Source organism: Neopsephotus bourkii, unplaced genomic scaffold, assembly GCF_033783945.1.
Source record: "Neopsephotus bourkii isolate Nb327-2 ecotype Australia unplaced genomic scaffold, CSIRO-AGI_Nbou_v1 NB_234, whole genome shotgun sequence".
In the NCBI taxonomy this organism is placed as follows: Eukaryota; Metazoa; Chordata; class Aves; order Psittaciformes; family Psittacidae; genus Neopsephotus; species Neopsephotus bourkii.
Window position 1 is genome coordinate 3529720 of NW_026900744.1, and position 27426 is coordinate 3557145.

The following is a 27426-nucleotide window of genomic DNA, read 5'->3' on the forward strand; positions in this document are numbered from 1 at the left end:
CAGATGTCTCCATTCTTCTGTGGTCCAAGCTCAGATTTGCAGTCACATCTCTCATAAGTGAATTACTTTGTTTAACTGACATAAGACAGTATCACTTTAAAAGAAACATCATCTTCCAGGGTCCATGGGGTGAAATGGGTCAGGGTCATATAACCACAGATCAAAGCTATTTGTGTCATTAAAAAGAAAAGGCTTAGTAACTTTCAGTTCTATTCGCCACAAAACTGAAGTTTTCTTGGGGGAAAAGAATAACCTCAAACCTTTTAAACCCTGCCCCGATATTCCTCATCCTGTTCTGCGTTGCTTTCCACATGGCCTTAGCGGATGTGTGGTCCATAAAGAGCTAATAAAGACATTGAGCTAAGTGCTGCTGAGGGGCTCTGTGGCTCAGGAGCACTCAGCACCTCGCTGCTCCAGGCAAGGAGGCAGGAGCCCTGGTATTGCTAAATGCATTAGAAACGTGTCCGTTATGATTAGACATTTACCAGCTATTAATCACAGCTGCTAACTTGATTTCCTCTAAATGTGTTGAGGCACCCTCTGATCTGGGCACCACCTGCTCAATACTGAGTAGCGGAAAGGCAAGGCAAGCTGTGTCATATGCCTCTTCCCATGGGGGTGCACAGGTGACTGGTGGGGCTGAGATCTCCCTTATTCAAAGGAAATCTATTTTTTCCCCTTAGAAAATGCTTGCATTGACCTGCACGATCACAGCACAGACCCCATCTGCACGGCTGATTCAGTTGCTGCCATCCAAATTGATGATGAACAAAGGAATCATGTATCCAGGTGGGTACAGAGCTGTGTTTCTCCTCTCCTTGCTGGACCATGACTCATTTTCTTTGTCTTTATAGCTGTGCTTCACTGCGTGCCCTTACCTCCCTGCACAGCCCATGCCGGATGGCTTGAATGTGTCCCTTGGATGCTGGAGTGGAGGGTTACATCCCTATGGACATTTTTAGCTGTCTCCAGGTGAGCATCCTAACTATCAAAGATATTAACAGTGGGTACTGCTCTGTTCTTCTGGAGGTGGTTTAAAAAGTCATGGCCATGCCACATTATGTGATAGTAACAAGATGGGGCAGAGAAGCCTGGACTTGCTCTTGGAATCAAGGTCCAGCCTTGCTGGATATTTCCTTTCCCCACCACAGCCAGGTCACTGCTGTCCCAGGGAGACCTTTGTGCATCAGTGCAGTATACATAACCACAATAACCCCAAGTCAGAACTGGCTTTGTTACTAAGGCACCTTTATTGCTGGCAATGCTGTTAAGGGGCAGGAGCGGCCTGATGAGTAAACAGGCTCAGGCTGTTGTAAGACCAATCGCATGGCAAAGTGGGCAGGGTGACAGGGCTTGGGGAGGGTGGGAAGCCTCCCCACACTGGTGTAAAACAAAAGTCCTTCCCCTAAATACAGCAGTGCAAAATCAGCCCTGAACTGGTGCACAAAGGGAGCGAGGACTCAGCCATGCCACAGCTGGGCTTTCCAAAGCCTTTGCTCCTTGTTTGGCTTAGACCTTTAAAATTGACCCCAAGCCTCCTGATTTCACCACATGTTGCCTCACAGACCCCCTGCATCCTGCATGTGTTGAGTCTTACTCACAACTTATGTTACAGAGAAACTGAGCCCTGCAGTCATTTCCAGCAAGCAGTGCCTCCAAGCAAGGGCTGCACTAAGTTGTTCTGGCACATCTGGGAGCCATCACAAGGGTCTCTGTCACTGCATGGTTCCAGTTTAGACAAGAAGATGAGGACCCCTGAGAGAAACCAAAGCCACGCACTGTCTGGCCCTACCTCAGCCAAAATATGCCCATAGAAAGACATTAATGGTCAGCAGGAGAATAGCATTCACATCACAAACAGTCTTCCATGGATGCATTTCCTCAATGCTGGTGAGTTTCTGCTCCAGGGCAGCTTTCTCCTCCTGGGACAGGGTGGGCTTGGGGCCAGTGGACAGACCGCAGAACCACAAGTACAGCATTTTCCAGCAGGGAGGCTTGCCTGTTGTGAGAGATGGACCAAAAACTGGGTGTTATCATCTAGCTGGGACTCTTCCCTCCCTCCTTCCACTAGTTTGGAAGTGCATCAACCAATCTGGAGTAGGGTTCAAGATGCACCTTGCATGGGAGATGCAAGATGATGACAGGAGATGGGGAAGGGAAGGGTAAAGCGAGCTCCCTGGCTCAACCATGTACAGCACAGCCTGATTACACTCTGTTGATTGCAACACCAATCGTTCATTAGTTAATTAACAGACCTCTTCCCCCTCCTCCCTGACCCAGCTTCCATCCACTTTCACGAGCTCCTGACAGCATGATGGTCCATTTAGAGACACCCTGGCTCATTCATTACACGTGACATGCCGGGTGAAGTGCGCGCTTTAATTGTCAGCCCTGCGCCGCGTGTATTTCACTGCCTGTTCTTTCCAAATATAAACTTTTTGTGAGAGGCAGAATGTCAGAAGGCCTCGTAAAAGGTGTTACCTGGGAAAAGAAACCTCATTAAACTGTCAGCTGCTGTGTTTCACATTTCCTTTCCCATCAGTACTAATTACCAAAATACCAAGACACTTGTTTATAAGAATCCGAGCTAGCTAAGTGAGCTAGGAATTGATAAGAAATAATAAATAACACTGAATGGCTGCATTCATCTTAAACCCAAACTCACTCTGTTGGGTCAAAAAATATACTAAGAGATTTCTTTAGTTGTTTGTTTCTGTTTAGATTGGCTGTGATTGGTACCGGTGTCATTTGGGCTGACCAGCAAAAGGAAGGAGTGAAGACATCTGATGTATAGACCTTTCTTCTGAGATTTCTGCTCTGTAACCTTGGAAGGTTAAGCTCAAAACCAGAAAGCTGCATTTTTGAATGGATTTGCAGAATAAACCTCAGTCCACTCTGGAAAGAACTTGCCTATGTAGCATCTCCTGCTACCGTTCTGTCTCGTGACACCTCTTTGAGCTCATTTGACTCTTTGTCTTCTTACTAAGTACCCTTGGTAGGACACACAGCTATTTAAGCAATTTGGGTCTGAGTTTCAACCATGGCTTATATCCTAAGGGAAGATAAAAGATATTATTGGCTTAATGTAAATGAGAAAGCTGAGGCTTGTGGATTTATCTTAGAACATCCACGAAGTGCATGTCTGCTCCTAGTGTCGCATCGTCCCTTTGGGGCATGATGCTATTTTGATACAGTACATTACAGCAACACTGGGTGAGCTTGGTCCACGGAGCCCACACAGAGGTAAGGAGGAAGCATCTCTAGCACATACACAAGGGGGTTGTCTCCTATCAATGATGTGGCAATGAAATGCCACTTTTATGTGCTGAAAGCTGAAATTTCAGAGCCTACCACAACTTTTGTAGTGCTAGTGGTAGCTTTGGTTATGCCTGCAGTAGTGCTGTGGATCTCCTCAAGAGCATGTTGGTGGGACAGACAGATAGATGCAGCACAAAGCCCCAGTGTCAATGGAGCAAGGAGCAGTGTCCCAGCACTCCCAAGGGGTGTTCATAAATGGCCAATGACTCCCATTTAAGAAGTCCAGCACACCATTAAGTGTGAAGGCCTTAAATGCTACCACTAACTTGGGCATAACTGGAATGGGGTAGTTTGCATAGGTAAATAAGTTGTTCTAGAGAGGAGGAAGGAAAAGTCATTTTACTGAATGGTTTTCTTTTCTTTCCAGGATTGGTAGCTCTCCTGAGCCATTCAGAGGATTGCAACATGGAGGTAAATGCTAGGAGAGACACTGGGAGGACCAAGAACCACAATACTTACATTTGTCACGTCCTTATAACTGGTATACCATAAAGCCATGCCCCAATTCCAGTGAATGTAACAGATGGCCTGTCATGAGCTTTAGAGGGACTTGCATGAGATCTTGGCTGTGCACTCGCAGGTGCATGATTGTGCTTGTTCAGTGTATTCCTACCTGCCTCCTGCTTATCGCTGGAATCTGCACTTTCGACCAAGTCACTCTCTCCGTTGGCTGTGTTGATCTGTGCTCCTCCACTCTTGTAATCCTTCAGGTCAATGGCAGGTGCTTTTCTGTGCCTTGTCCACCACGTCAGGGAAGCGAGCTGCAAAGTGGGACAGAGAACAAACAGGCTATTGCCTGTCATATTCAAATTGGCATGCCTCTTGTCTCCCTCTCTGGGGGTGCATATCCAAGATGGTGCTGAGAGACCTGTTCTGGGGTGACAGTTGTTGACCCACTTCATCTCACCTCCATTCTGCACAGGTCCCAACACTGGAAAAGAAGGCTGGAGCTAAAAAGCTGAGAAATAATGTGAGTTAATCTAGTTTCCTTCCTTGTATTTTTATAACTAACCTGTTCCATCGCTGTCTTCACCAGGAATAACCTTTTAGTAGACAATGAAGAAGCAGTTTCCCATTTGCTAGGGTCACTTGATTGACATGAAATAATGATGATCTGCATCCAGAATGGCAGCTCTCCAACAAGGAAGGGTAATAAAATCAATTAAAAAAAGGAAGCAGCAGCCAAAATAACCCTCTCTGGCTACAGTCAATCACAGCCAGCTACTGTACCATCAGCAGAGAAAGAGCAGTCAGGTGTTAACATGCAGGTATATGGCTATAGGAGCACGATGCAGTTATATGGCCATGGGAACACTGGTGTTTGAGCAGCTCCTTCTCTGGGACATGGGAAGGGTCTGGAGGATCTTCTGTTTCAATTGTCATTTTATAGGAAAGGAAAACCCAATGGGAACATTAAACCCCACAGCTGGGACAAGTGGACTTCCAAATGAGTGTATGTCGGGGCTCTGAGTGGGAAAAGTAGCAGTATTGTGTCTCAGTTCACATGCAGGATTACACCATACATTAGACCAAGAGAGACAGTTAAAAGCATTAAAAAATCATCTCTGGACATATACAGTAAGACTTGGCTGTCCAAAAGCCTTTCCTCTTTTTTTCTCTATTGAGCCAAGACAAGACATTACCTCTGTCTGCAGTCTGTCAATGAAGATGATGGAAGATGATGAGCAGGCTGCTGTGGCTGCAATCTGCTTTACAAAAGCAGGTCTGAAACTCTTCTCCTCCCTGGGATGCAGAGAGTGCACAGGAGGTGTTAATCTTGGAAACCTCACAGTGGTCTTTTTGCAGCTGTGGGATGGAGTTAATCATCCCAGGGCTCCAGTGGGAATTTAAGCCAGGCCTGCTGCTGCTCTGGCTGATTATGGCACACCAGCTCATCCTAACCCCTGCATGCTCTGGCCAAGGATGATGCTCATCAGTCCCATTGGAATGCTGCTACCCAGGGCCACGGACTGTCCCCCAGCTCCAGCCCATCAAAGGAGCCACAGGATGGGACCAGGACAGCAAAGCTGCAGTGGAGACAACAGGCCAGGTGAAGTCTGACGGGCGGCTGCCTCCCTGCTCTGCCCATATGGAAATGAACATCTCAAATGGGTCACTTACAAAGTAAAGTGATGTCCCTGACACGTGAGTTTAATTCCTGACTTTTATACACACAGATCTAGGCAGGAGTTTCCAGCTGACACAAAATGTTGCATAATTTCCACAAGATTTATAGCTTTATTTAAATCATTTTCAACCAAGATGAGCATTGGGCAGGGCTAATCTTTCTTGTCACGATGTGCTAAATTGCTTTGATTTGATGATCCCCATCTTTCTCAGGGATTTTTTTTTCTTTTTAATCACTTAGGAAATGTCACTGGAACACAGCAAAGTTTCGGGCTACTAGAGGATTTCCAGAACTTTCCTTTCTTTTCCTTCTTCTTCCTATGCGTCTCTGAATGAGTGACTCTTTATAATGCAGCAAAATCTGCAAGGGCTGACGTTTACCTGCGGCCCAGACTCTGCCAGGCAGGAGCAATTCCCAATTGAAAGCAGCATAGACATACAGGTAACCTCATACACATTAGCCCAGTGACCCAGCCAGGTGCTGGTACTTTGACCATGGCCAGATAAAGCAAACCATCGCTCTAGAGGGCTCCTTGGTGAAGCATCACACCAACATTCAGACTTGCCTGTGTGGGTTTTGGGTGGCTGAATTCCCTAAGTAAGTCCCCCTTTCTCCTCTTTGCCATTGCCAGAAGGATGCATGCTGAGGCAGAACGGCAGCACTGGGTGGCCATAGAGGCCACCACGGAGATGGGTACAGTTCCCTGGCACAGACCCACAGAGGGATAGGGATGGGAGAAGCAGATGATGGCGCTTGTTCTGCATGCCTGGAGAAAGCAAGCAAATACATAAATAAGAACTGCTGACAGGGGAGCTGTGTTAGCATAACTGACTTTGACCTTGGAAATGCTGCCTGCGCCTGCTATGCCCAAGTGCAGGGGAACAGGGGGTAGCTGCTTGTCTGGTCCTCTAGAGCCCTGTAGCTCTGCTCCCCGCTGCAGAACCAGGCATGGGCACTGCTCAGAGAGCCCTGTGTCCCCCCCACCTTAGTTTACTCCTCTCTTAGTGCCTGTTTCCCATAGGAGCCGAATGTGCTTTGCTATTATAGCACTAAATATGATGTGAGACCTTCGGCTGCAGCACCTCAGAGTACACGGTGTGGGTTCAGGCCAGCCAAAGCAGTGCTGGGCTGTACACCTAAAGGAGTCACTGAAGCCGGAGCTCAAGACACAGGGAAGACATCCCCGATCCCAAAGCACATCATGTGGAACTGCCAATCCATCAGCCTGAGTGAGCCCTGACCCCTGGGGATGTCACCTAACTCGTGTAGCACTTGTGTTTTGTAGGCTGCTCCTCTCCCTTTCCCCACCTCCCATTCTCCTTGCACAGGGGAGTTTGCAAGAGCTCAGCAAAGTTTTCCTTTTGTTGTTTGTAAACTAGAATAAATCCTTCTGTTCCAAAATGCCATCTGGCACCTGACAGTTGTGTTTCAGCTTCACAGTCTCAAATCTAATTGTAAGCTCTTTTTCAGGGCTTTCAAGGACGGTGCGACACAATATGGACTACCTACAATGAAGACATATGAACTCAGGAGCATACCAAACAAATTCCTTGCATACTTGTTTTCCAGCAAAGCATCAATCACCACAGGGATGGGAGAGTGTCCAAAACAGCAGGAGAAAATGCTACAGCTTGCAGTTCTTGGATTGTAATTCATTTAAAGCCAGACACATTAGCTGTACCACTAACATCAGATACAAATCTCTGTTCTCCTTTTGCGCATTTACTATCTCAAAAGCATTGAGATTCAATATTTAAAGTTGTCCAGGGTAGATCCTCAGCTGGTGTAAAGTGGCATAACTGTGCTCAACAGCTGCTCCTGGTCTTTGAAGACAATGGAGCTATGCTGATTTACATCTGCTGCAGGAAGATCTATCGCTCTATTTGCTTGGCTTTTTCTTTGGTGGCTTGTTTTTCTTTTCCTTTTCCTTGACAAAATAAATGGTGTAATTCCTAGCTTTTATGTGATGTCTTTCATCATTACACCTCAAAGCACTGCACTGGCAGAACTAGTTCCATGCAATCTTTACAGGGGAAATGTCCAGGGCTCATAAAGTGAATTGACCAGCACATGGGACTGGGAAGCACCAGAGCTTCAGATATCCTCAACCAGGACACCCAATACCAGCTTGCCCCTCTCAGACACTATCATGGGTGATAGTGGCTCTTCACCACAGGTTTGCCTGCTTGCATGCCAAACCCCAGCAACTAGAGGTCACTAATGGTCAAACACAAAGTTCAAGTGCTGGTTTCTACCCAGGGTTAGAGCCTGACACATCCATCCTGATTCCCCAGAACATTTCTGTCCTTGAGCCATCTCAATACAGCCACAGACTAGCTTGAGATGAGGAGACAAGCCCTGCTTGCAGGACACCATGAGAAACCATGGTCCAAACCTACATCTGCACTCATGTTTAAGGCAAAACTTGGGGTGAGTTTGAGGGGAAAATGAACAATGCTGGTTTTAATGCTGCCCTCTCTGATTTGTGCCACACAGGCAATAACCCAGTAACGTTGGCATCTGCCTCAGCTTAAGACCCACACCCTCACTTCAGCTGCTCTCTGAAGAACAAGGTCAGAACTTTGCTGTTGAAATTGAGGATAAATAGTAGAACCTGAATGGAAATCAGAGTAAAACCAAAGAGGAGCAGGCTCTCCCATGCTACCGAGCTATGGGAAAAGGGAATTAGCTACCACTGTGTGGCACAAATTACCTGTCAGCCCATATCATTGTCATTGTGGTAAGAAGGTATCAAAGGCAGGGGGGCACATGGGACATGGATGGTCATCACTATCATCCGATGATTGATTTATCTGGGTCTCTGTGTCCAGCCTCTCACTGCCACAGGCAATATCATTAATTCTCATTAAATTTCTTCAGCAGAACCATTAATACAGAGGTCAGGCACTGAGCTCAGCAGTACGTGGGGTCCATTGCCTACCGAAAGGTTATCCTGAACATCCCTTGTTGGAAAACTTCCCCCAAAATGCCCAGCCTATGTTTGTTCATAGCAACCTCTGCCCCTTTAGCAAGCTCTCCTCCCTCCCTGGATCTCTACATGTACCTGGTGGGGCAGTCACCACCTCCACCAACTCATCCTTTGCTTCTCTGGGATAACTGCACACAGTTTTAGACAAAATCCTATCCTCCCTGACCGTTCCATTGGCTTTCCTTCCTGGACCACTTCCAGTCCAAATCCACCTTTTCTGAGCACTGGCTTTATGAAGACCATGTCAAATAAGGTCCCTTAAGCCCCACACCTATAAACTCACCTACCGCTACTGAAAATCTACTCTAAGGAATCCCTTATGCTCATAACCTCTCATTCCCTGATGCTATTACAGCACATCTTCATCCGGAACTCTCCCTTTTAAAATGTACCTTAAATGTTCTACCTCCAAGGTCAGACTACAAAGTTTGTAGGTACTGTGGCCAGCTTCTTCATTTCTTAAGCTGCTGGTGTGATGTTCACTATTTGCCAGTGCTGTGTTAATGCATCTTATCTTGCTATTGCTGTGGGCAGGGAGCACTGCACATGTTTAGTTATCACAGGTCAGATGATGAGTGGGAACTCATTAAACCACAGTAATTAATTGCTGGCAACCATCTGGCCACCCCTGAGCAGCAGTGAACAACGTAAGCAGCAGAACTAATGGTGCCTCCTTGTCAGTATTTCTCTCTCCCATGTGGATCCTCTGATAGCTAATAAAAGCTGAGACTTTATCTCAAAGCAGACACAAAGACAGTCTCCCTCTCCCTCCTTCTTCTCTATCTGAGCACCTGCTTTCATGTAATCTTTAGGAGCTGGGTAACATTCAATCAAACATTGATGGAACTGGTTAATGCTTTACAAGTTATGAGGAAGCAACAGATAGAAAATGCTCTGATGGCATCACCTGCGTTTCCTCATGCAGTTAGACAGGAAAAAAATAGGTCTTTTAAACCTTTCCAGTAACCTTTGTTTGGAGGTAGATGGCAGGATTTGTTATATTGACAGCTGCTTTAAAACTTGGGACTGGGAATAGCTGCTTTAAGGTCTTATTATATAAAGCCTCCCAACTCTGCACCACTTTAATGCGTTAAGTAAAAGAAAGTTGTGCCTGACTCAAAGTTATTAAATGTAATTGAGATCATATTGGGACAAAATGTTATTTTCCTAAATGCCCATGTTGCAGAAGATATTAATCTTGTTTGCCTGCAAGATTGATGCTGGCTCTGCTGAAACTGGGTAGATGCTACAATTAGATATATTTAATTCCTCCTCAGCAGTGCTCTGTAATGCAATTTCATCTCCTTCCTCTTCTCCTTTCCTTTCTCTTCCAGCTATGATGGGCTGTGGTGTCTGCCCAGCTCTAGGCACAGCATGGGAACTCACACTCAATTTGGAGCACTCAGTGCCTCAGGAAGCATTAACACTATGCAACCTGGGGAATAGAAAGCTGAGGAGCAAGGGCTTCTTCACAGCATATGCATTACACACCATTTCTTAACCATGGGAGGAAAAGAAAAGGACAGATTTCAGATATCTTTTGGAAACCAGACAGGGGGACTCTGAGGAAAGGTGCCACTGCATGTCACTCACCTTTTCCTCAGGGATTGGTGGGGTGCACAGACTGATAAGGACAATGACAATCGCAGTGAGGACACAGAGAATGAAGGCAAAGTAGAGGTAGTGCATGTCCTTCAGCACAGCTGGCCTTCTGTCCTCCTCACCACAAGACGGTGCACTATAAATAAACTCCATGATCATCCGAACAAGACCAACAGCTAGCCCAAACATGAGGCCCCAGAAAGCACCCTGAGAAAAGGCAAGCATAAAGACAAGGTCACTGCATGTTACCTTTGGTTGAAATTGTCCTCCCCTTTCCCTTTCCTCCCCTTTCCCTTCCTTTCCTCTCCTTTCACTTTCCTTTCTCTTCCCTTTCCCAAGACCTTTTACACCTGATGGAAACCCACACTGACATGCACCAAAGGAGGGTATCTTCAGTTAAAAAAGTCCTCATTTTTTCTTTCTGCCCTTGAACATGGAACAGATAGAGCACAGACAATGCAAGAGTCTCCTCTTAACAACATGCCCCCAGCTAGAATGACACATTATCCCCAAAGTGCAGAACAACTTTGACATCCATGCTTTCCAATAAGACTGACAAGAAGTACCACTTGCAGAGGCTGCTTGGAAGCAAACAAACACATACAACACTAGAGACTGGGCTAAGGTCCACTAGATAGGCTGAGAAAGTTGGGGCTGTTCAGTCTGGAGAAGAGAAGCCTGTGTGGAGACCTCATAGCAGCCTTCCAGTATCTGAAGGGGGCCTATAGGGATGATGGGGATGGACTCTTCAATAGGGACTGTAGTGATAGGACAAGGGGTAATGGGTTAAAACTTAAACAGGGGAAGTTTAGATTGGATATAAGGAGGAAATTCTTTCCTGTTAGGGTGCTGAGGCACTGGAATGGGTTGCCCAGGGAGGTTGTGAATGCTCCATCCCTGGCAGTGTTCAAGGCCAGGTTGGACAAGGCCTTGAGTGATATGGTTTAGAGTGAGGTGTCCCTGCCCATGGCAGGGGGGTTGGAACTTGATGATCTTAAGGTCCTTTCCAACCCTAACTATTCTATGATTGTATGATTTTATGAATGCATGCCAGGGAAAGTCTAATTGTCACACATTAGCTGGACTGACTTTGAGTTTGGAGTCTCAGACACTGAGGGAAGAGTTATCTCTTTTATCAAATCAAACTAAATATGTATATTAATTGGTTGTTGACACTTTACTTACAGGCTCATTAATCCTCTTGCAGAAGATTGCCAGGATGAAGAGAGCTGTGATCGGTGGGGCCAGATAGCTGGTTACGGACTGAATGTAGTCAAAGAGCTGGCCACTGTTGGCCGATTGAATGATCGGGATCCAGAGAATACTGATGACTATAAGGATGAGGATAATGACTCTGGAATATGAGGATAAAACCGTATTAGCTCTGCAGGTTTTGGAGCACACATGAAAATAAGCTTTTCAGGAAAATTTCCAATTGCTCTCAGAATTTCCTGAGAAAAATCCACATAAGACTCCCAAGAAGAACCTTTCCCTGTGCAGGGAGATTGTTCCCTTCTAGAAAGTCAATTCAACCAACTCCCAAAGTGAACTTCACAGATTTCGGAGTGAACTGCGCTAGGGCTTGCCAGTCAACATGCATGAGAGATCCACAGGACATGGTGGCTCCCACCGTGGGCTGGATCAGTGCAAGCCTTTCAGCCTGGTATGAGAGTGACACGTTCTTTGAAGGACTAGCTCTTTGATGTAATAGAGAGAGGGAGCTGAAAGCTTGTGGAAGCATGGAAGCAGTCCTTCCGCTACCTTTCCAAGCAGATAGGATGCTTAGTCTAGTGTCTTTGCCAAATTCCAACTCATTTACTGCTTATTAGAATTGCTTCTGTGGTCTCAGATGCATACTGTAACTCTCCTTCAGCTTTACCCTGTATGTTACAAAGGTTTCTCCATATTGCTGAACAAGAAGGATGTTCTTCCCCTCTCACTACTGTATGGTGGTGGAGTATGAGACTGCCTGCGGCCCTCAGCCACCCCACAGCAAAGTTTAGAACTTAATGCTCATGACTGGAGAGCAAAAGCACCACAAACATTCAGAAAACAGCTTAAATTCTGCTATCAGGAGGAGAACTTTATATGCTCCTGATATAATGCAGGACCAAAGCTTGCTCGCAAAGGGTACTATAACTTACCACAGCGACAGAGAGCTGGGAGGCCCAGCTCTGCACTTTTCCCTGAAAAAGAAAGGAGTAGCTGCAATGCATCACTCCTGTCTGATGCAAAAATAATATGTTCTTAAAGACCTCTGGTGGCAGTGACTCCAGAGCTCCTTTGGCTTCTCTAAAAGTTGCACTGAACTCAGTATTTATGATAAGTTTAGAGAAGAGAGAGGCAATGATCTCGGTAGCTCAGTGGTACACTCGGTGTTTCTCTTTGGCCAGGTCTGTCCGAGATGAAGCTGGAAAATGTAATGCTCTTTCCCAGGCTGTGTTCCCACTCTATATTTTAGGCACCATATTTTCCTCAGTGAGCCCAGACTGGAGAATGTAAATGCTGCCTTCGAAACAGATGATGAGAGCAATGAGACATAAAGAAACGTAAGGACCTGCCCACAATCATCAGCTCCTGCTCTGAAGCCTTTCTGCGGATCCGCTGCCAGATGTCTATAACGAAGAGAGTGCTGCTGCTGTTGAAAATGGACGTGAGGGAGCTCATCAAGGCTGCCATCATCACAGCAATCATCAAACCCCGGAGCCCTGGGGGAGCAAAAAAGGGAAGGGAAAACCAGGATTAGACCTTCGGCCTCTCAGCGCTCTTTTCATCCTTATGTCTGGTAACTGCATCCTCAGCCTTAGGATGGGTAAGGGCAGTCTGATTCCCCCCACCAGCACATGGCTCAACCCCACCTCCACCTGTGTAAAGGTTTCTCACCATCAGGCATGAGCTCTATCACAAGTTTGGGGTAGGCAATGTTGGAACAGCCCACAGCAGCTCCACAGACCCTTTTACAGATGTCTGGGTCCACGCAGCCCACTTCATCTGTAGAAGACAGGAAAGGAACAAGAGGTCAGTGCAAACCCTATGGAGCCACAAGCAGTTTAATTCAAGGGAACAGATCTTGATGCCTTGTGTGGTTTTGTATAAATTCAGAGGTGCAGCTGGAATACAGCAAGAATGAATGGAGCTGAAGAATGCCTTATATCATCAAATAAAGGTGAAGCTTCGAGATGGCATCCTGCAACCTGTTCAGGGTACAGATATAACTATCCTGGATGTTGCATAATTGTAGCCCTTGATGATTTGTTATTTGTGGGAACTGGACTACTTCCATGAACCTGTTACCAGGGATGTTACAGGCTTACTCCTGTTTGAGGAGACTGGGAGAGAGACATTTCCCTCCAGGAGCAATCCTCTTAACAAATAGAGGTATTCTTCCCGGGAAGTGGCATGCTCTGGAGAATCCAGCAATGAGACCTCCTTGGGAGAAAACAGGAGGGGACAACAGGAAAACAGGGCTGTTTTCCATAGTCCCCCAGGAATTGAATGAATCTGTGTGGTAGGTTGCTAAAACCCCCACCAAACACCTAATGAAAGTAGCCTATAGGACCTGAAGAACAGCCTCACTACACTCTCTATTCCATCTCAGTGACTTCCTCTAGATAGACGCATACAATGTCCACAGGAGGGAGCTATATACCTCTAATGGCAAAAAATGCTCCATATAGATACTTTCAGTGACTTTCACACTGTGGAAGCACTGGAGGTGGAGAGGAAGGGCACAGGAACACCATTGTCCTACAGGAATCTATAGGAGTGTGCCTGCAGGACAGCAGTTTCTGAGGTGCAAAAGTGCTGGTGAGCCTGTGTGGTGTTAGTATTCAAAGCAGGTATAAAGCCCTGAGGAAGGCTTACCTGGGTAAAGAGCTCTGCTGATCATTCCTGGCATGACAATGAAAAACATAGGGAGGATTTTCAGATATCCTCCCAGCACTGATCCACCTTTTGCATGGGAGAGGTTCTTGGCAGAGAGAGACCTCTGGACTATCACCTGCAATCAGTGCAGAGAGGGAGCAAAGAGTAAACCAAAAGCACTAAAGAGAGAGCAGGATCCATTCTCTCCCTGTCTCTTGTTCTCATGGATGACTTTCATCCATCAGAATCCCAGGGTGTTTTTCATGCCAATGGCAACTTTCCCATCTCAGTTGACTGCAGCCTGCTGCCACTGCTCAGAGCTCAGTGCACAGGCTGTAGGAGAGGGCAGCGTGGAAATTTCCTTTATAGAAATCATTTCAGCCTTGACTGAAATGAAGCCACCTTGAGGACTGGAGACCACTGCGGCACAGCAGCAAGAGACAAGGAATGGAGCAGGCTGTAGGTGCTGCGGTTAAAGTTCCATGGTAGGTTATAGAATCATAGAATCATAGCATAATTAGGGTTGGAAAGGACCTTAGGATCATCTAGTTCCAACCCCCCTGCCATGGGCAGGGACACCTCACACTAAACCATCTCACCCAAGGCTTCATCCAAGCTGGCCTTGAACACTGCCAGGGGTGGAGCATTCACAACCTCCCCAAGCAACCCATTCCAGTGCCTCACCACCCTCACAGGAAAGAATTTCCTCCTTATATCCCTTTATTTCCTTTCATTGCACAAAAGCACTGTGTCTCAAGAAACAAGAGTTTTCCTTGTTTGTAGCTTGGAATTGAATAAGAAACATGAGACCTCTAAGAACATGAATGCCTTGTCTGGAGCTCTACACAAGGTCACTGCAGAGCCAGCTGCAGACCCACATTTTCATACCCTTGTCACACTAACTGCGTGAAGACTCCCAGTATGCACCAGCCCGCAGTGGGATAAAGATGGAAAAACCCCACCTTTTCTTTATGCACTAAATTGCATGAGATATTCTGGTCTAGACCAGCAGGAAGGCAGTAACTCCTGCACAGTGAGACACAGTCATGTTTTAGCTCACAGATCCACCAGCTGAGGACTGGACTGGAAATCAACGTGTGGCAGTTTTCCTGCAGAGGGAAAGACTTTCTTTACCTGATCAGTGCACCAGGTCCAAACAGCCAGCACAGAGAGTCCAAATATAAGGCCAGGCCAAGGAATGTCTCCTGTGAGTGGATCCCTGAACAAGTGAAAAGCATCCACACGTGGGAGGTGACAGGTTGTGTTTGGGACTATGACCTTTGGTGTCGCTGTGCTGTATTTCTCCTGAAGTCCTTCATACCAGCCAACTTTTTCAAATCCTGAAAAGAAAAAGGCAGTGATTTAAGGCCTGGCTCATCCTGACGTTGTTTCCTTATCTGAGACTCATAATTACTTTTATTTTCTCCCGTCTTCCTCTTATCTCCTTGCTTTTCATTCCACCCTCACTTTCAGCAGTTGAGATTTCTACAGGAGTCAGTTGGATTTTGTCCAGAGTCCTTGTGCTTTTTACAGTGCATCCTGGAAGAGCATCAGTGCAGGAAAACTCCATGATCCTAACCCCCACAATGTCCTCAGCTTCTAGTCTTTGCTCATATCCCTCCAAGAGCTAAAGCAGGAAGATATGACATGAAAAAAGACACACTGTTTGCCAAGGCTCAAAGCAGAGACTGATGCTGGTCAGTTCCCTGTTGTTTTTTTATAATGCCCAGTTACACCTAGAAGATTCCACAGTAACTCCCAAAGTAAACAGGTAAAATGAGCAGAATAACTCCAGATTTACATGGGCACAGTGAGAGTTGAATTTGGCTCTGGGAGGGCAGTGTTGCAAGCGCTTTACCACCCTTAGTAAAGCCAAACTGGCAAGGTGAACCAGAACCTCTTCTCCACAGTTACTAAAAAGGATGAAGCAAGTCTGATGACCTGGTAAATAAGAGTTGTTAAAACTCATTTCTGCAGCATACATGAAAGGGTGAAGTACCTTGGCACCAGACATGAAAGGGCACCTTTCATGGTACTGAAAGGGTACTGAAAGGTGAAGTACCTTGGCACCCTGCTAAGGTCTAATGACCTTGGGACCATTAAACTAGTGTATGATGCCACTGTAGGTTCCCCTTACCTATGAACATGAGGACGAAAGCTCCCATAACCATGATGAGGGTCTGCAGCACATCTGTGTATATCACTGCTGTTAAACCACCTGTCAGGAGAACCAAAGACAACAGGAGAATGCATCACCATGCACAATGCAACAGGCACCTCACCTGGGAAAAGGATTTCCTTGGCCCCAGCACTGTGATTTCAGGACAGACCCATTGGGAGAAGCCAGCATTGAGCTGGTCCCCAGGAGCCTATAGGTGTCATAAGCCCTCCCATGAGGAATGGCCTGAAGGGCTTTTCCATGCTCATGAGAGGACTTGGAGGCAGTTCAGCATCTTAATATCTGAAGTTGCTAATGTTGCAAAAAGAGAAGATAACAACAAATATGCACAAGGGGAGTCGGGAGCCTTCTGTAGTGTAGAAAATCCCCTAGGATACAGTGATGTTCCCTCATACCAGTTTCCCTTGGATGAGGAAGAGAGAGAGGAATATTCAGAGGTCTCCAATAGCTGGGAGTGACAGGGCAGGTACTACCAGCAACCAGAGGAACTACTCTCTCAGACCAGGACCCAGATACCTTCCCCTATGTAGGAAAGGAGAAACTTCCATCCTAGGTTCCAGTTTATAGCGTTTCTTTTAGAATCAGCTATTTACCAGCTATGGTGTAGACAGCAGTCACTGCTAGCAGGACCACAGTGGACAAGTAGAGGTTCCAGCCCAAAGACATTTGGATGAACAGTGCTCCGGAAAAAATGTCTGTCTGGAATAGAACAAAACAAGCCCAAGGGCAGTCGGGCGTTAGTAGTGCTTCGTGCAAGGGATATATAATACAGCAGCCTGCAGCCCTCTGCGGCTGAAAGCACTGACCAGGGAGGACACCACAAAGGTGAAGAGGAGGAGAAAGGATGGGGCTGTTGGCTGGGAACCTTCTTGTTCTCAGAGTAAGGAAAATCATCCCTCCAGTTCTCATCATCTGGAAGCTGGGGGAGCAGGGGGGTAAAAAGATCAAGGTCCTATGCCAAGGGTCTAAAAACCCATCAAAATAAAGACTCTCTTACAGGCAGCCTTTATGGCATGCAACCCTCACTGCCACAGGGAGGTACTGGTGGAAACTGCCATTCCTTTTGCTGACTGTGAAGACCATCCATGGGGAGCAGGAGCCCAGGAATCCACAGGCAGACACGGGAGGGAAATGGGTTCTTCCCAAGACTACATTTTGGTGGCCGAGTGGCCAGGAGACACTCCTGCTTGAAGGACCCTAAAGAATCACTGATGTCTTGTGCCATGATTTATTTCTCTGAACAGGTCAACACCTCACTTTTCTATCCATGAAGTTCAGCATACCAGAATGACTCCAGAAGAACAGGTTATACCTGCTGAGGACCGTACTGGAAATACACAAACCCTCATCAGCTTTGCTTTTTCTGAACCTACTGGCAGAAAGTGAAACCAGAAACTGGGTAAGACCTGGAGTTATACAGATAGCATCATTGAAAGTGGTATGGGAGATATTTATGTTGGGAAACCAATTTGAAGGACACCTGCAAATCTGGTGAGCTACAGGTAAATACATTTGCCAAGGGAGACAGAAGAGATGGGGCAGGATTCCTATTTGCTGTCCCTGAAATAAACACCTTAAAAGCAAGCACCCAGTGCAGCTCCTGACCCTGCGACAGGACAAACACTGTCAGTACAGCACAGGAACCCAGTGTCTTCTGTGATTTGACTTATCAGCAGGACACACAAACACCTCTGTAGCCACTCAGGATCAGTCCTTTGACAACACTGTTTAATGAGGTCTCTGGTTTTCTCTGCAGTGCCCTACTTGCTAATCTACGTGTGGGCAAAAAGCATAGGGAGAAAGATCCTTCTTGTAGCTCCTGCCTGCTGTCCAGCCAGCCGCTAAATGAGCTCTCTACAAACAAAAGCACTGCCTAACAGAAAGCACCTGCCATGCCCATAAACTGCACCAGCCACATCCATCAGCCACGCGTGAATTAGCTGCACAGAGGAGAAAGCACTGAGATGAGACAGCAGCGACCGTGGCCAGGGCCGTGCTCTGTGAGGCACTGGCAAAGACTGCTCTGCTGAAGGTCGTTTTGAAAGACTGGTCTGCTTTCACCACGTAAATTGACTGTAGCTGTGCACGTCGTGATGCTGGAGAGAGCTTCCCTGTACCCCTCATGGGTAAAGGGGCTTCAAGTGCCTCTTTGCAAGACTTCATCCTGGGCCATACTTCAATCCCACAGAGCAAAGCTCCTGGAGGAGGTGGTGGCAGCAATAGGTGACATAACCAAGAGCTGGCCACTAGAGGAGGAGATTTATTCCATACTCCCACCCTGGAAATCCTCTTAATTCACCTCCCAGGACCTGAGATACAATAGCCCTGTGAGAAGAACCCTGAAGAGAGCTGTGCATGTGTCCCTCATCTCCAGTCAATGCCTTCCAAGGCAATTTGACATCTAAATACTTCATCAGGATCTAGGGAAAACTGACTTATACTGGCCATGGGACAATCAGCTAGGGACAAAGGACTGACGTTTTCCGTCCCTGTAATGGAGTCTGAAGTACAGTCCTCTTCCTCCAAGGGCACAGGTAGTTCTTAACAAATCTCTTATGCGTAAGTTCTGGCTGTTTACTAATGGCATTTAAATGAAGATAAATATCCAGCAGCTTACACTGCTTTTTTTGGTTACCAGTAGGGTACAATGCTACAAGCAATCCAGGGAAGATGCTGAGGTTTATCTTAAGCTAGAACCTACCTCCCTTTGCCCATACCATTTTTATGCCACAAAAGTGACAGAAAGAAAGATATGGATGTCTCAGTGTCCAACTGGAGATGGGTCATGATTGGTGTCCCTCCAGGGTCAGTGCTGGGACCAATCTTGTTCAACATCTTTGTTTGCAAATGGACAGTGGGATTGATGCACCCTAACCAAGTTTGCTGATTGCATTCAGCCTCAAGAATAACCACAGATTTATGATAACTTAGGATAATTTCAGATCTACAAGACACAGGCAGATCCTCAGATGGGGTAATGCTGCAGTTTCCCTGTTTCTATTGCCTAAGCTTTGTTCTGATAGAAGAGAAAAAGCAGGCAGACAGCTTATGGTACTTGCACTGTTTAATAATTAGCTGCCATGTTCCTGTAAAGTTCTCATTGTGCATTGCTGTTTAATGAGGGTTCTGTCTTAGGATAGGTCTCCATGATCAATACAGAGGCAGGTATTTACTTGAGCAAAGCCGCATGCTAACACACTGCTACTGTTTCTGATAGCTGAGATGGTCGTTTCAAGGGCATTGGAGTTATCTCTGAGAAGCCCTGCAGGGTACCAGCATGACCTCCCCCTGCCCTAGACACAAGGGTGCTGTTCAGTTGGGTACATACCGATATCCTGGTGAACATATAGAGGATGAGGGACAGTACGGACATGTAGATCTGTATCCTCTGCCCTCCAAATCTCTTCTGCAGGTACTCGGGCATGGTGACCACTCCTGCTGCGATGTAAACAGGCACAAAGATCCAGCCGAGAGCCAGAAGTGTCCAGGTAGCCTGTTAAGGAGACAGGGAAATTAAAGGCACGTGATTCAACACATGGAAACATCCCTCTCCTCTGTTATTTCACTGGACTTTGTAAGAAAACAAAAAGGTACAGCGCCATGCAATGTATTTGGGAAGCAGTCTGTCTTTTTCTCCCTGCTCAGGAGATGAGAGGACAAACGGAGGGATTATTACAATATAGTTAGAAGCTTTTGAAGTTATCCTCCTAAATTGTGTGTGCCTCGGTGTGTCACATCCTGTTCCATCTACTGGTCTCTTTGGGGAAGGTGGTGTATTCTATCACTCTGGATCTCTGATGTATTTGGTGACCTTTGAAACCACTGATGATGTGCCTGTGAAGAGTTAAGTGATTCAGAGAAGGATGGGAGCATCTGTTTGTTGCTTGATTAGCAAGTGATGAGGCTGAGGCAGCAGACTGTCCCTGCGAGGCATAAAAATAAGCAACAGCAAGACTCTGCTGGGATGTTCTTGCAAGCTGACACTGATGTGCCTCTGTCACTGATAGATAAAGGGGCAGTTCAGGTGCTTTGCCACGGGTGAAGGGTATTTGGAAGGTGTAAAGGCATCTCCCATCATGTATTTCTTCTCTGAAACCCAGCAAAAGGCTGACAGGTGTTCTTGAACATAAATAAAAGCTTGTTGGATTATCAAACCTTACCTTCCGGCTGTCTCAGGCCATCACCTCTCACCCAAGTACCTTACATTTGTCCAGATTTTACTCTGATCAGTTATCTAAGTTATCAGAAATGAAACTGATCTCTGTGAGCAGAGATTGTGAGTGATCGAGGAGAAGGGCCATGGCTCCTGCAGTGGTGGAAACTGGCTTATGTAAAAGGTTGCTTATATGATCCCTGTAGCTGAGTAATGTCCCACGACAAAAGGAGAGAATAATGGCATACCTAAGGTCCCTTTCCAATCTGGAAGAAATGAATCTAAACTCATGAAGTTAGACTTGCCCTGACATATAATCTTGTTTCCATGGGCTTCTAAAATGACTTTAATAGATTTACTTAAAGCACAGCGATATTGGTATGTATGTCCTACGTGCACAAGGCTTAACATAGGCTCTGTTTTCTTTGCAAAGGACTTAAAGGTGATCTTCACGGTTAAGAAAAAAACCCAATGCAGTGAATAGATATCCCAGGAAAGAGCTTTTTGTGGGCTCTGCCTGTGCTTGGCAAGCATCCGGCCCTATTAATGGTCTCTGAGATATAGACAAGAGATTTAGAGTTAGGTGAGTGATGTTTATTGTGAGGCTGGCACTAATCTCACTCCTCATCACTGCAGCTGAGAAATTCCATTAGCATCACACACAAAGGACCTGGTTTTCATGCTCTCTGTGGTGACAGTGGCTGTTTTCTAGGCCACTTCAACAGGCCAGAATGAGACCTGCCTTCACACCCAGATGTTCACCCCTGAGACAGGTGAATTCAATGTTGCTGATTCTCATGGCTTTACACTGAATGCAGGAGCACATTCTGCTGTTCTGCAAATCCCTTATACCCAGAATCCTGTGATGATCCAGGCACCTTTTCAGCATTCATTCTCTTTTATTCATCTTCATGAGTGCAGACTAAAGCTTAAACATATGGCTATGTGCTTCTGCGAAGTTCAAAGGCTAACAGTTTTAGCGGATTCCCCTTAAAGTAAAATGAAGATCTCACGTTTTTAAGGCTGTCTGAACGTCTGGAGGCTTCTCTCCTGAGGCATGAGAGCTTGCAGTCACTGATACTGTTAGCATCTGATTTTGGAGACAAGCCCCTAATCCCCCTGTAAACAGTGACACCTTAGTTGACAACGTAAATAACTCTTACATTCCACTCGAAGCCCCCAACAGCAAGGCCCCCAGCTGCTCCAGTGCCTGCCAGGCCGATGAATAATCCACTGCCCACATTGCTTGACATCAGGGATGCTCCAATCTGAAACACATGGCACAGGCACAAAACCCACAAAGTCACCTTGAGGAGCTTCTGTATCATTTTCCCAAGGGCCCCATCTCCTTGTAACTGGGTGCTATGGAGAGGTGGGTTTTCCTTCTCCCTTTAAAGAAAACTATGTTTCTGTATCTTACAGCGGGTGTACCTGCTCCATTCCACAACCCCACTCCAATGCAAAGCTTAATCTCAGAATGGGGGTTCACTTTGTCAGTGGTTCTCCTGAGATACATGCATGTTATGGAGCATACAGTGGGTAAGGAAAGTCTGGTGACAGACATAGACACCTCAGTGTCCATGAAACATGAAGGATTTCTCCATTCCCTTGTTACTCAGCCAGCAATGTGCCTTCTCTAACCTTGCTGACCCTTGCTGTACCTCTTTAAGTCTTGCAGTGAACATGCATGTGGTGGTTTACACACCCATGGTGACAGGAGCGCTCTCTTGGACCTCCTCCTAAGGGAGGATGCTCCTGAACCATAGCAGAGATGATGTTAGAGATATGAAGGCCTTCTGTGTTTACACACAGGTTCAAAGATGCTCAGCTCTGCAGTAAGCCGGAAAATGCTAATGCCTAAAGTTAACTTTAACTGTAGGCTGTGGGCATGGTAGGGTGTCCCTAGCATGGCTCATTGACACCCTAATTGGAAGAATGCAAGCACCAAGGCACTTAAAAAAGGGCAAAGGCTATGTGACTTAATTAGCACGTTTATTGGCACAAAGCCTCACCTTTCTGTGTGCCAAGATCAGATCCCTGGCAGGGTCAAATGTAAAGTCACCCAAAGGACAAGTCTAGCCTTTTTGTCTCTAGATTGACACGAGCTTTTCTCTCCTTGCTCTTTCTACTGCTTCATGAGAAACAAGGAATGAAGGAATTTGATCTGCTTCTCACCTTTGAGAAAGGTAAAACATTAATATGGCATCAACACTGATTCCCGCCAATGGGTTTGCCTTCTTGTCTAAGAAAACCCTTGATTAGAGAGGTGGCTGCCACAACATGAATTTGCAGCTGAGGTGGTGCTCTCAGGGAAGGCGAGCAGTTCTCCGGATACCTCTGTCAGACACAGAAATACTGCATTGCACAGGAGCAGCAATGCAATATCAGGGCTTAGTGGAGGGTGTCTGACACACAGCAGAAATCTGTCACCCCACTAACAAAACACATGCAAGCCAGTCACATACTCAAGGGGAAGACCACAAGGAGCTGAGCCTTCAGGAGTGCTGCAGAGGCAGAATCAGCTCTGACGAACAGAACTGAGAAGTGAACAGCACTAGAGGTGGCTTTGAACCTAGAACGATAAGTGAGGAGGGCCAAGAGCTCACCTGTACCAAACAGACCCTGTGACTGCTTGTGGATGGAGCCAAAAGCAATGAGAACGGTTTGGAGTTTGTTTTTTTGTTTTGTTTTAGAAAAAAAAAAGAGCGATATTGGGGTGAAAAATGTTCCATTTTGGTTCTTTTAATTTCCCTCCTCTGAATTAGAGAAAAGCATCAAGCTAAGCTTTTCCATTAAATGTCACTTGGCTGAGACAGAAGTATAAAGAACATTAAAGAAATAACAGATTTTAGAGAGCTGTATGTGTCTCTGATGGAGGAGGTTGACAATCTAACGTAATGAATTTATGGGCAACGTACATCCTAAGTTTAAAAAGACAAAAATACAGTGTTTTGGTTGAGAAGTGCATTCTGTTACGCATGACTCACTGGAGAGATATATGGTGCTGAAGTCTGACACTGGCTGAGAGGCATCTCTATTCCTGTGGTGTTTTTATTCCTTTCAAACGTTAAACTATCTTTATATGTACAATTCACACCTAAGAAAGGTATCTCCAATAGATGTTTGTTCTTCATAGTGAAGATTTATACTTTGGTGGTTTGAAGTTTATACCCTTTACATCGTTAGTCAGTAATCTCAACTTCACTCTAAATAGCAAGGGCTCAGAAAGTCCTGGGCTTTGGGATTATTTTTTCTTCAGTCTCTAAATGCTGTTTAATGGATAGCACATTCCGAGGTTACCTACTGCTCTCTTGGCTTGGGGACAACAGCATCTTTGCTTAGTTGGGGCCAAAGAGTTTCAAACCCAGCTAGGCAGTCAGTGCTCCTCGCTTCCATCAGTGTGAACATTTTTACTGCTGATTTTAGCAGAGAAACCAAGTTGACAAAACCTGAGGATTCTGAACTATCCTTTTTGGCCCAGCAGCTCCATGCTGTAGCCTATTAGCAAAGCTGCATGGGGTGATTCCTGGTGGATCCTCTTCATCTAAACACTACAGTCAAAATACACGTGGGCTGGGGCCCCTTACAAGACCTGCCCTGCTTACATCCAAAATTACTTTCAAACCATGTAAAACAGAGGGATGCATTTTACTCACAGGCCACCAAGTCATGGATCGTCCAGCTAGGAAATAGCCTCCAACGGTGCTCCGGCTTGCTCGTATCGATGACTGCAAGCGCAGGAGAAAGAAAAGTGTTTTCCCCCATTCACCCACCCTCAAGTCAGATCCAGTGCCCATCCCAGTAGCCTTGAAACATCCCAATAGCAACCTCTTGCACCACCCTAGCCCTATTCCCTTGGGTGTCACTGTAGTCACCCGTCGCGCCCTACTCCCAGCAGCGCATGTAGTGCATGGCTCTGACACAAGCTGAAGCAGGGCCCCTGTGAAAGACATCTGATTTTGAGAGACGTAGGGCTTTGTCTGCTCTCAGCCATGTGAAGATAAGTGTTTTCAGCTCCAAGAGAAGCTGCTCACCTTCTGATGGTGGTGTGCATTAAGAGGAAGCGTTTCCCTCTTTGCTGTCCCGCACCCTTGGGAATACCTTCAGGACACATGGGTGAGAATCAGAGGACAGCCTGGGATGCCAGAAAGTACTGCAATTGGGCATGACATGCAAAGGCATTCCAGGATGATTAACAATGCCCTGCTGCAACTCATGCTGCCCTGCTTCTTCCTATTGCTGTGGATTCAGGGTTTCCAGCAGCCCCACAATTGTATGGCCACGTCACACAGCCCCATGTGGGAACTGCATGAGAGCTGCAGGGATTCCAAGAGTGATAAGATGTCCATAGGCCAGCGAGCCCCTCTGATGTGGCTGATGCTGCCTGTGCTTGCTGTTTGCAGCAAGCAGGAACCTGCAGTCAGTCACCACAACACTGTGGCTTGCTGCACATGGCAGCAGCCAGTGGTGAGCAGCACTGCCACCAGGCCAGGAGAAACCCAAATGTCTAGTGTCAACATCAGCTCCAAACACTTTACTGTGTACCTGTAAAGAGTGCCAGGCTTCACCCATTCTTTTCACCCCTCTTTGTTCAGGTTTATAATAGTCCAGCTTTGGAAAGAAGCTGCTTGTACCTATTTAATGACTTCACCTGAATGAGCCAACTGGGAAAGATAAAACACCTGAGCCAACCAGAACAATACGAGTCTCTATGAAAGAGGCTTGTGCAAAGCAACATGAATAACTAGCAGCAATCTTCCCAAAGCTGTTTAAAGTCCCATTTCAGTCTTCTCCACCCCAACCCTGCCCGCTCCTGGTATGAGACTACTTTGCAGCATGGGAGGTAGATACCATCTCATCCCCAGAACTTCAGGGAATGACCCCCAGTTATTCCCATGTGGAGGTTCACAAGAAGGTCACTGTCACCCCCAGACTTGCTCAACAGGATAACAGCATGCACAGAGGATGCCTTCTGCAGGCAAACACCTTTGTACCCAGGAGGATCAGAAGCTCTGCACTTCATGAAGACCTAAACCCAGTCGCTTTGGGGACTCACCCATATCCCAACGGTGAGGACAAAGGCGAAGTAGCAAACCACGACGATCAAGTCTGCCACCCCAAAGGCTGCTGTTGTGTCCCCCAGCAGCACAGGCAGCTCTGTGGTGGTCGGGGTCTCCTGGCTCATGGCTACAAGTGAACTGCTGATTTTCCCTCTTACTCTGGACTTTGGTGCACGTTGGTCTTCATTGCTTCCCTTGTAATAATTAACAGGAGAAGGTGTGAGTGGGAGCAGGACCTAGGCAAGACAGTGGCTAATGTTTTCCCAGCAGGAGCTTTGGCTTCATAGTTCATCAATGAGGACCTTCCCCCATAGAGCTGTGGTGTGAGCATCCCTCCCAGGTGCTCCTGTGTCCTTCACCAGTGGTCCCCCCTTGTGCCTGCTTATCCATTGGTGACAGCCATTGGGATGGCAAATGGAGAAGTGTCACACTGCCTTTCCCCCAACTCTCTCTTACACTGCCTTCTCCACAGCATCCTATAGAAGAAAGATCCTCCTATAGGAGCTGCCATAGAGGGAGATGGTCTTTCTTCCTGGTGCAGGTAGTAAGGATACTGACCTGTGTGGGATGGATGCAGCACTCGCACTCAACCCCTGGTGCAGGACCAGCCACATGCAAGGGCACCATGTCCCTTTCCTCCCTTGGTCCAGCATAGGCTGGGATACTCCGTACTGCAGCAAGACCTACATCCCCAATGGATGGCCAGCGAACAGGAGCACGTTACACTGCACATTCACTTTGCAGGTAGCAACAGGGGGAAGTGCATGAGGAGACTGCTGAGTTTTCTTGGCAAGCTCTGCAGCATCCACATGGCCAGCAGGAAGGGGTTAAGCTGCTTTTGGGACAAGCTGAGCCAGTGCCAGGTCACCTATGTGGGTTGAAAGCAGCAGTGGCAGCAGGAGCAGCAGGCTTAGGCTGGTAGAAGGGGGCCATCTACTATCACAGCAGCAAGCTGCAAACCACAGCTCCTCCTCCCCATCCCACCAACTGCTTGGTGCAGCAGAGTCATTTCTAGTGGTGCAGCATGTCATGCATGACAGGACACCTCAGCTGAGGGCACCAGCCCGGTTTGGAGGCAAAGTGGGGACCCTCTGGCACCAGCCCAGCTCTCCTTGGCACTATCAGCACACTGAAACACACCATCTCTCTGTTCCTGCACTGGGATTTCTTTGAGAGGATGGCCAAGGGTCTGCAGAGCCATTACAGAGCTGGCTGCAGGACCCAAGCCTTCTGCAGGCAGTCCCCTGATCCTCCAAGCAGAACCATCTCCTATCTCATCCACCCTCCACCATTCACGGTCACCCACCCCATAACACATCAGTTGGAACAGTTTAGACTTAGGTGAGCTTTGTTTGTTACAAGAAAGGCAACAGAACCTCTCATTTGGCTTTATCCTCCTCTCTCCCAGTGTTTTCTTGCAAGTGCTGGTTACCTACTCGCTCATTAGCTGCAATGCTAAAACAAGGCCCTTGTCCATCCCTGCTCTCCAGTCTAAGGCTCCCTGAGAGCAGCATCTTCCCTCAGCCTCATTATCCACAAGAGACTTTTCAACACTCAAATGCTCCAAGGCACTGGAGTACAGTTACCAGAAATTAACACTCCGGAAGCCTAAATCCCCAGGTGCAAACAGAGCTCTCTCCCTGCTGATTTACACTCACCCACACGCTTTTCCCTCTTCACACCGCAGCACCCAAAACCAAAAAGACAGTCACCTAATCCTGAAACACATTGAATTCCTGACCAGGAAGCAAACAGAGCCGGTATATCCAATCTTTCCAAATGAGGAATCCTGCCCCCTGCGGGGAGCCCAACCCAAAGCACTTGCACACCCTTCCCAAGGTGCTGTACCAGCAGCAATTACTATCTGCAAACACTCCAAAGCTTGCACCCCTGGAAAGCAAATACATCTCATGAGCCATTCCCAGCAGCTATGTGCTATCGCAAGTGCATGGACTCACCAGAATGACGTTGGCAGGGTGCTGTTGGGTGTTACCACACCAACTGGATCATCCTAAGACATAATGGCCAACCCCATTGCTCGTGAACCAGGATAGGATCACAGTGGCTGCACCTCGAAACCGGACCATACCTCAAGTGCATCTGCATCAGTCCCCTCTTCACTGCTCAGTGATC

At 46.8% G+C, this 27426-nt stretch overlaps 1 protein-coding gene and 1 long non-coding RNA gene across 2 annotated transcripts; one reads left to right on the top strand and one right to left on the bottom strand.

The window, feature by feature from the left end:
- Positions 1–1227: 1227 nt before the first annotated feature.
- Positions 1228–27426, bottom strand: SLC5A9 (solute carrier family 5 member 9). The gene is made up of 15 exons (XM_061344873.1): positions 27252–27426; positions 25290–25487; positions 23890–23961; positions 21397–21501; positions 19409–19573; positions 16674–16779; positions 16039–16119; positions 15036–15241; positions 13902–14037; positions 12921–13028; positions 12595–12745; positions 11223–11391; positions 10029–10244; positions 3932–4079; positions 1228–1999 (listed from the first exon to the last, which is right to left on the bottom strand). Exons 2-15 carry the CDS (start codon positions 25416–25418, stop codon positions 1794–1796), a joined length of 1998 nt encoding a protein of 665 aa, XP_061200857.1. The 5' UTR covers positions 25419–25487; positions 27252–27426; the 3' UTR covers positions 1228–1793.
- On the top strand, positions 4817–7408 carry LOC133207748 (uncharacterized). Its single transcript, XR_009724151.1, has 2 exons — positions 4817–5447; positions 5506–7408. It is a non-coding gene; the product is annotated as an uncharacterized LOC133207748 (long non-coding RNA).